The sequence below is a fragment of the Brachionichthys hirsutus genome, chromosome 2 (genome assembly GCF_040956055.1).
Source record: "Brachionichthys hirsutus isolate HB-005 chromosome 2, CSIRO-AGI_Bhir_v1, whole genome shotgun sequence".
NCBI classification, from domain to species: Eukaryota; Metazoa; Chordata; class Actinopteri; order Lophiiformes; family Brachionichthyidae; genus Brachionichthys; species Brachionichthys hirsutus.
Genome location: NC_090898.1, coordinates 568,023 through 577,913, shown reverse-complemented (window position 1 = coordinate 577,913; position 9,891 = coordinate 568,023). Strand labels below are relative to the sequence as shown.

Below are 9,891 nucleotides of genomic sequence, written 5' to 3'. Positions count from 1 at the left end.
CTCTTCCTTTCTTCTTCGTTTCCCCCCTCTTCCTTTCTTCTTCGTTTCCCCACTCTTCCTTTCTTCTTCGTTTCCCCCCTCTTCCTTTCTTCTTCGTTTCCCCCCCTCTTCCTTTCTTCTTCGTTTCCCCACTCTTCCTTTCTTCTTCGTTTCCCCCCTCTTCCTTTCTTCTTCGTTTCCCCCCCTCTTCCTTTCTTCTTCGTTTCCTCCCCCTAGTCTTCCCCAAACCTATGCTAGCTAACACAACCTCGTAGCATAGTTCGTTTCTCACCCGTGACGCTGTGCTGTGACGTCACCGGAGAGCGCGTCCGCTTGACTCCGCCTCCCCCCGGAACGTCTCTCCAGCTGCTGGTCCTCGACACACGCTTTCCTTCGCTTCAGTTTGGACTTTGAATGATCGCCGGCCATTTGCTCCGGATCAGGACGCTCAACGCTGCAGCTTCAAAAGGGAGGACTTCCGTGTTCTGAAGCTGCGTCACTTCATCTAGCCAATCAGAGGAGGTTTGTTCACACGCGCTCTGAATGACGATGATGAATATATTTATTAGATAGAATGTTGAGAGTACAAGTACACTCACACAGTATTGTGTATTACAGTACAAGTACAGTCAAACGGTAGCATGTATTACAGTACGAGTACAGTCAAACAGTAGTGTGTATTACAGTACAAATACAGTCAAACAGTAGTATGTATTACAGTACAAATACAGTCAAACAGTAGTGTGTATTACAGTACAAGTACAGATAAACGGTAGCATGTATTACAGTACAAGTACAGTCAAACGGTAGTGTGTATTACAGTACAAATACAGTCAAACAGTAGTGTGTATTACAGTACAAGTACAGTCACACAGCATGCATTACAGTACAAGTACAAACGGAACCTTGTCCTCGTCCCTCCCGGTAAGCTGCGGGGTTCCTCAAGGCAGCATTCTAGGGCCGTTACTGTTCCTCCTATACATTAACGACATGAATGCTGCCTGTAACTGCAAATTGTTCCTGTTTGCTGATGACTCAGCACTCCTGATTTCGGGAGAGGACAAAGTGCAGGTTAAGGAAGCTCTCAGCTCTGAGGCCACCAGAATCCGTACTTGGCTTACTGATAACAAACTGTCACTACATCTTGGTAAAACAGAATCTATTCTTTTTGGGTCTAAACACTCTACGTGAGATAAATGTTAATGATTTCAAGGTCACAGTCGATAATACAGTAATCTCCAGCAAAGAAGAGATTACCTATTTGGGCTGTGTTCTTGACAAATACCTGTCTGGTGATAGTATGGCAACTAAGGTGATCAAAAAAGTCAATCAGAGAACAAGATTTTTAGGCAGAATGTCTGCTTTTGTCTCCGGACTCTTGCTGGAGCCTCGTTCAGCCCCTCTTTGACTATGCTAGCACCTCCTGGTATTCCAACATCAAAATGTCCCTGAAAACCAGGCTCCAAACCTCCCAAAACAAACTGATTCGGCTACTCCTCAATCTGGGGCCCATGACCCACCTTCTTCCTGGACATTTTGCTAGCCTAAAATGTCTCAGGGTAGAAGACAGGGTTAAACAACTCAAAATGGGATTGGCATTTAAAATAGTCAATGCAGCTCTGCCCTCAGTCCCCTCAATCCCTGCATACCTGAATAAACACCTCCACAGATTTAGTGACACCCACAGCCACAACACTAGAGGGAGCTCAAACAACAACCTGATTACCCCCTCCTACAGGACTAACATGGGTAAATCATCTTTTTACAATACTGCCCCCCAAGGGTGGAACTGTTTGACTCCTGCCCTCAAAACATGCACCTCTTTGGCCTCCTTCAAAACGGCCCTAAAAATACACCTTTTAGGGGGACAGAAACGGAGATAGTCATCACGACTCTCTCCGGATCAACCCCCTTTTTTGTCCACCTACGTTGCACATATTATGTGTCTTTTTAATTTATTGTTATTTTGCATCTGTGGAGTAATTTATTTTTATTTTTATTTGTATTGTTAAATGTCGATGATTTATGTACGAAGGACTTTCAACAGAAACAAGACCGCAAGGGCTTTTTTGAAATGCTCCTCTTAGACAGGATGTTTGACTACTTGTACTCTTACATTGTATCTAATGGATGGATGAATGAATGAATGAATGGATGGATGGATGTCTCCAAGTCGAATTACATGTCCAATGCAACGAAGATTAGTCACACTAGCATGGAAAGGTGACCTTGTCCCATAATGTTAGCAAAATAAGGTTTTTCAAGTCTGCATTGAAAGACACTATACATTTTCTCGTGCGTTTTTTTCTTGTTATATATATGTATGCAGACAGTTACAAATATTTATGAACACATAATTTCATTGATAAAATCAAATCCCGAATTATATTTTAAAACAATTCTGGGCCTTTTGCCTTGTGGTTTGCTGTAAAGCATGTTCCGCATGAATAAGTATTACACTGTTCACATCCAGTTGTAGTTCATTCCTCGCACCCCCTTTCCATGCACTGTTTGTCCGTTTTTAAAAAAAGTAAGTCGGCAAATATAAAAGTCCCGGCTTGCACTCTTCTCTTCGTCTGTTCCCCCAAAAGGTTCCCAGAAGTTGGCGGGAAAGTTTCTGGCGAAGGCAAGTTGAGCGTCATCTTCATTTCTCAGGTCTCAGTAGTGAAGATTTCATGAACTTCTTCAGTACCAAAATCGAATCTATTAGGGACGTCATTCATCAGCGTCTGCCTTCGCGTGGCATTGACCCCTCCCTGAGTGATGGAAGTAGAGATACGACTGTTACTCTTGATAGTTACTTGGATAGTTTCACCCCCATTAACTTGCAGCAAATGAGTGCAGCTATTGCCTCATCTAAACCGTGCACTTGTCTACTAGACCCGGTCCAAACTAGGCTGCTTAAAGAAGTCTTCCCCTCAATTAGTATTGCTTTGCTAAATATAATTAATCTATCTTTACTCACAGGCTATGTACCAAGTCTTTTGAAACAGCAGTCATTAAACCGCTTCTCAAAAAACCAACATTGGATCCTGATGTCTTGGCTAACTATCGGCCAATTTCAAACCTTCCATTCCTGTCAAAGCTTTTAGAGAAAGCAGTTTCCAGTCAGCTGTGTGAATTCTGACAAGACAATAAGTTATTTGAGGTTTTCCAGTCGGGTTTCAGAGCTCATCATAGCACAGAGACAGCATTTTAAATATGGAGTTCCACAGGGTTCAGTGCTTGGACCTATTCTGTTCACGCTGTATATGCTTCCCTTAGGTAACATCATTCAGAAACATAGCATAAATTTCCACTGCTATGCAGACGATACTCAATTATACCTGTCAGTTCAGCCAGACAAAGTCGATCAGTTGGTTAGACTTCAGACGTGCCTTAAGGACATTAACTCCTGGATGACCGAGAACTTCCTGTTATTAAATCTAAATAAAACTGAGGTTCTGGTTCTTGGGCCAAAGCATCTCAGAAATGTTTGTTCTAGTGTTGTAGATGAACTAGATGGCATCTCAGAGTCCACCAGCACCACGTCCAGAATGCAGCAGCTCGTGTTCTAACAGGAACCAGACTGAGAGAACACATTTCCCCTGTTCTGGCGTCTCTGCTTCCTGTTAGAGAACGGATTGAATATAAAATCCTTCTACTCACTTTTAAAGCCCTCACTGGCCAGGCCCCTCCTTACCTTACAGAGCTGATTATCCCGTATTGCCCCACTAGGACCCTGCGGTCCCAAAATGCTGGCCTGCTCGTGGTTCCAGACATTTCCAAGAGCAGACAGGGGGGCGGAGCTTTCAGTTATCAAGCTCCTTTATTGTGGAATCGGCTCCCTGATTGGTTCGTGAGACAGACACCATCTCTATGTTCAAGAGTAGACTAAAGACTTTCCTTTTTAACAAAGCTTATAGTTAATCGATACAGTAATCAATATAATCAATATGCTGTCATTAGGCAGCACTGGTGGCTTAACATCATGACACACTGAGCTCCTCCCCCTTTATCTGGTTATTCATGTTATAAATATATGTCAGTAATCTCTCTCTCTCTTCCTGTAGTCTTGTTCTCTCTCTCCCTCTGTTTGTCCCTCTCTCTCTTTCAGGTCCTTCTGTCCGTGGTGCTGCAGAACCTGGACCTGTGTCCCTCAGCGCTGATGTCCACGTCGCTAGCATTAGCATTTATAGCTTTATATCGCTAGCATTAGCATCTATAGCTTTATATCGTTAGCATTAGCATTTATAGCTTTATATCGCTAGCATTAGCATCTTATTTTTGTCTGCTCCTGCTCTGTCTCGCTATCACTTCCCATCCATCTCCTTGTTTTTGACTTGTCTCCGACCTGCCATTCTCTCTCTCTCTCTCTCTCTCTCTCTCTCAACCCAGCCGGTCAGACAGATGGCCGTCCACTATGAGCCTAGGTTCTGTCCAAGGTTTCTGCCTGTTAAAGGGAAGTTTTTCCTTGCCTCCGTTGCCAAAGCTCTGGTCTACTAAATCATGGAATTGATTAACTGGTCTCTGAGTGCGATTGATCACATTTTTTCACCCAAGCATGGGACTCCGGGGGGGCCCACCTGTCCAGACGGGACCCACGCAGCAGGCTACACCATGGACCCCTGGAGAAATGGAGAAATGGAGAGTGGTCTGTCTCACGGTCCTATCTGTAGAGGATGTGGAAGATATTTGGCTGTTTGGCTTATTGGCAGATGCCCCGCCCCCGGCTAATCGGGACGGGAGTTGCCCTGGTGTACCGGAAAGTCTCCAAGACGGCGGCTTTCAAAGTTCTGGATAAATTGACCATGGATCTAAAAGTGCTCTTCGGTGCTCTGGGGGACCGTGTGGTGTCTCGAATCGAGGACCTGGGCAAAGAACTCAGGGATCGATCCGGGGAGGACCGGCAGAAACTGGATACCATCCTGCCCCAGCAGGTAGAACTGTATCGGCAGATCTCCGGACTGAGTCCTGGCTTGGAGGGACTGAAGTCTCGCCTTGGCACACGAAACGAGGAATAACTGAGGACCAGTTGTATATTTGGACTAAAGTTTCATTTTGGCTGAGTATTGGATCTATTATGTCTCCTGTCCAGTGCCTTGAGATGACTTTCTGTTGTGATCTGGCGCTATAGAAATAAAAGTGAATTGAATTGAATTTCATCCCGTTCTGACTCTGTTGACGTAGAGGAAGACTGAGGAGGGGAGGAGGCGGATCCCTGTTCTGTATAGAACCGATACAAGCAGTGGAAATGACTGACTGTCCTTGACCTGTCGAGAACCATGTGCATGTTTTACAAACCCTTATTCTATGTCAAAAACAGAAAATCAATACAATTTCACCATTACTCATCCTCATCCAAGCACCTCTTTATATTTTAAGTACTTTTTTACAACACATCATTTTAACAGTTATTACAGTCATCAAAGTGTTTTTGGCTCCAGCTCCCAAACAATTATTGATGCAGCGGCTTCCTGGCTTGCAAACAACTGGATTTGCTGTTGCGGTTAAACGAGGGCATTTGTCTCGCAACAATCAGAGACTGGAGAGATGATTTAGACTTTCGTGTTTGCTATACCCGATAATGTGCAAGGCGAGGGAGAGGCAACGCGTCAGGAACGGTCAGCCCAATTTGCACCGCACAGCACTGAATCCTGGCAGCGACAGCCTTGGCGAACGCTCCACGCCGTCGAGCTACTGATGTTCATTCTTGAACATTAATGTGAAGAAAACAAAGGAAATGCTCGTTGATTTTAGGAGGAAGCCCCCCACCCTGTCTTCATTCATGGTCAGGCGGTGGAAACGGTACAGCAGTACAAATACCTGGGTACCATCGTGGTACCTGGGGGGGATGCTACATCCACACTGATCCTCTAATCACGTCCCCCTGTCTTCATTTGTAGTTTCCTCTACCTTTAATCTGCAGTCTGGTTTCCCCCAACTGTTTACTGACTTTAATGACACTGATAAGTTATCATTCCAAAACAAAAGTAAAATCATCTTGGAAAAGCGACTTCCTCACAGACCATCAATAAAGACAGGCATCCACAGATGAATTCACAGTGCCGGTGTTACGGCGTTGTGTCGCTGCCTCTGCGTTGTGTTGCGTAACACACGGACGGTTCTGTCGTCATTTACTGGACGGGCTGGATTTATACATAAATGTACATCAGCACATCTCGGGATCATGGCTGCTCCTCCCAGCGTGTCCAAACGAAGGGCTGGGGGAGGGGAACCAGGAAGCAGGGCAAAACCGTAGGACGGAGAGCCAGGAGGGACAAAATACTCCAATGTACATTAAAACAAATGAAATAAAAAACGTGTGCAACTATAAAAGGAAAACAAGACAAATACGTCAATAGAAAATGAATAAATCCCCTTTATGCAGGATTTAACTGCATTCATATTTACTCTGTTACACCAATATAGAACACAAAATATTTGGTGTATTCATTATTTTCAAACTGTTTTTTACACTATCATCCATGATATATTTATCAATAACCTGAAAGGTGTGGCATCGGGGGGCGGGCTTATTATGTGTTCAGAGGTATTTCACTGAGAGACAATAGTTTGTGAAGTTGGGCAATTTCTGCTTCCCATCATTTGGACATTGCTTGTGATGTCCCCCAGGGCTCAGTGTTTGAGCCCATGTTGTTTTATACTGTTGCTTTATTATTATCACCACATGATTGAAGTTAGTATATAGTACATTTATGGTATATTTTCTGTTCTAAAAACATTAGAATATCACAAAATAAATGAACAAAATAAAATAGAGTTTCAACAAAGTCAAATGATTCTACTTAAAGGTGTTCAAAAGGAAACATAATGTGTGATAATTGAGAGCGTCACCAAAGCGAAGCAGGCTCTGAATCAGAAATCACTCCATCTCTAATTCGTGCTCTGATTCGTGCTCTGACCCCCAACGGAGCTAATCAGAATGTATCTTAAGACAACAGATAGAAAGAATCTGTTTTTTCTTCTTGTCTTGAAGTTTGACAAAGTTCATAGCAAAAAGATGTGGTTGAACCCCCCCCCCCCCCTCCCCCCGCCATCATACAGCAGTTCCAGCTGTGTCCTGCTAGGGGGCGCCAGGCTAGCAGCAAGCTTCTTATCCTGCTGGATGTGATCTTGATTGAATATACGACCTCATCTTGTTTGTGATGTAGTAATTATTGACGTAAACATCTCTTAAACTTGATTACTGAGAGAGATAAAATGACAAACGCCATCTTCTCTGCTCATATTTGTCTCTCAGGGTTTCTGACACAAGACAATTGGCTTATTTGGTATGCTGTCAAAATATATTTAACACTTTCGAACAGAAGGTAAATCAATCCGCAGCCGGAAGAAGTAACGTGTCCGCCAAAGTAACGTTCGCCTGATCACCACCGCACCGAAACATTTCTGGTTTTCTGTGAAGCGCACCGGATTCACGTTGACCGTCTGAGACGTTCACAGACCAGAGCGAACGTTGGAAATGCCCAAAGTTTTATTCTCATAGCTGCTGATTGACAACACTCCGGAAGTGACGTTAACCCCCGTCACGCGAGGAGAACTTCATAAAAACAACCAATTTCTAAAACAAAACTACAATTTTTCAATCAAGTGAACGTACGAGTGGAAGCAATGTCAGTTACAATTTAAAGTTATTCATTAAAAAATGAATAGAGAAATATTAGCATATATCAGAAACAAACTCATTAATGAAATAAAACAAAATCAATGGGCAGAGTGCAGCAACGGGCTTGAATTCAGAGTTGTAGTTTTTCCCACGCTACTCAAACGCAACCTCAGCCTCCACCCCCCCCCCCCCCCCCCCCCCCCCTCTGTGTTTGTTCCGCTGCTCTCTGCAGGCCAGTGGGGGGTGACGGCTTGTTCCTGGAAGAGCCCGGCCTGCCTGCAGAGGCACTCACATTCCTGGCCGGGATTCAATGACTGGAGCAGACACAAACACGAGGGAGGGGGGGAGAGAGAGAGAGAGGGAGAGAGAGAGTGAGGGGGAGGGGGCAGAGCGAGCGGGGGCGGCAGGCTGCCTCTCAGACTTCTGCTGCTCCTCAGACTGAACTGCAGCAGCAGCCGGAGCGGACGGCCTGATCCTCGACAGCGGGAAGAGCCCAAACCCGGGGGTTCCGGCGTGAAGAACCCAAACCCGGAGGTCCGGCGGGAAGAGCCCAAACCCGGGGGTTCCGGCGAGCTGAGGGAAGAGCCCAAACCCGGGGGTTCCGGCGTGAAGAGCCCAAACCCGGAGGTCCGGCGTGAAGAGCCCAAACCCGGGGGTTCCGGCGTGAAGAGCCCAAACCCGGAGGTCCGGCGGGAAGAGCCCAAACCCGGAGCTCCGGCGAGCTGCGTTCCTCCTCGTCGACCGGGACAAACAGAACTTTTGGGAACATGGACAGTCGGCGAGCCGCCGCGGGGAGTCGCTGGCCGGTGTTCGCTTCCTGCCGACGCTGGGAACTCGTCGCGGCTACTTTTTAATGGATGTTTAATGCAGCGCTTTGAACTTGTGTTCAGTTCTGGGTCAGCGCGCATTCAGCGGTTCCAGCAGCGGTTCCCGGTCGACGACATGGAGGCGGCGAGTCGGCAGAGCTTCCAGCCGCACCCGGGGCTGCAACAGACCCTCCAGCAGTTCCACCTCAGCTCGATGAGCTCCCTCGGCGGCCCGGCGGCCTTCTCCGCCCGCTGGCAGCACGAGCTGCTCTTCAAGAAGGACGGCGAGGAGCCCGAGCCGGTCCCGGTCCCGCCGCCGGTCATGCCGGGCCCGCTGTTCATCCCGTCGGACCGCTCCACGGAGAGGTGCGAGACGGTGCTGGGGGGCGAGACCATCTCCTGCTTCGTCGTCGGCGGGAGAAGCGGCTGTGTCTGCCGCAGATCCTCAACACGGTGCTGCGGGACTTCAGCCTGCAGCAGATCAACTCGGTGTGCGACGAGCTGCACGTCTACTGCTCCCGGTGCACGGCGGACCAGCTGGACATCCTGAAGGTCCTGGGGGTCCTGCCCTTCCCGGCGCCGTCCTGCGGCCTCATCACCAAAACGGACGCGGAGCGGCTGTGCAACGCCCTGCTCTACGGCGGCGCCTTCCCGCCGCGCTGCAACAAGGACCCAAGCGCCCCCCCCCCAGAGCTGGAGCTCACCGAGCGGAGCTTCAAGGTCTACCACGAGTGCTTTGGGAAGTGCAAGGGCTTGCTCGTGCCCGAGCTGTACACCAGCCCGCACGCAGCGTGCATCCAGTGCATGGACTGCCGGCTCATGTACCCCCCCCACAGGTTCGTGGTGCACAGCCACAGGGCGCAGGAGAACCGGACCTGCCACTGGGGGTTCGACTCGGCCAGCTGGAGGGCCTACGTCCTGCTGGGCCAGGACTACACGGGCAAAGAGGAGCAGGCCCGGCTGGAGCGGCTCCTGGACCACATCAAGGAGAAGTTTGACTTCGCCAACAAGTACAAGAGGAAAGCCTCCCCCAGGGTGAGTCTGTCCTCATTGCCTTCCTTCCCAGGGGGGGCTCAGTCCTGTTCAGCTGCAACCCATCACAGCCTTCTACACCTCCAGTGAGTTGGAGCAGGTGCATCCAGGCCTTCGGGCCGGGGGGGTGGGGGGGGGTCCGGGTTGGGGGAGAGCATGCTGTGGACGAAGAGTTTAGCGTTTAAGACTTCTGTGGCTCAGAGTGGTCCCCCCAGAGGGGTTCTTCTTCATGTCCACCGTCCCCTGAAGGTCTCGGTGTGTGAGTCTGAGTGGATGAACTGCCCCCCCCCCCCCCCCTTTATATTTGACCACCATTTACATGTTGCTGCTAATTAGACTAATCACGGAGGTAATAAACCTGTGATGTGTCAAACACCTCCCAGGCCCCCCTTGATTGGCCTCACCATAAATAGAATTGATTCGTGGCTCAGAGGGACCCAGTAATGGATGTCTGCCCCCCCCCCC

At 48.1% G+C, this 9,891-nt stretch overlaps 1 protein-coding gene across 1 annotated transcript in view; it reads left to right on the top strand.

The window, feature by feature from the left end:
• The first annotated feature begins 8,065 nt into the window (after positions 1-8,065).
• LOC137901837 (ski oncogene-like) overlaps positions 8,066-9,891 on the top strand; it is a 95,797-nt gene continuing 93,971 nt past the window's right edge. Inside the window, 2 exon segments of the mRNA XM_068745884.1 lie at positions 8,066-8,810; positions 8,813-9,429. Coding sequence (XP_068601985.1) covers positions 8,453-8,810; positions 8,813-9,429 — 975 coding nt within the window. The 5' untranslated portion in view covers positions 8,066-8,452.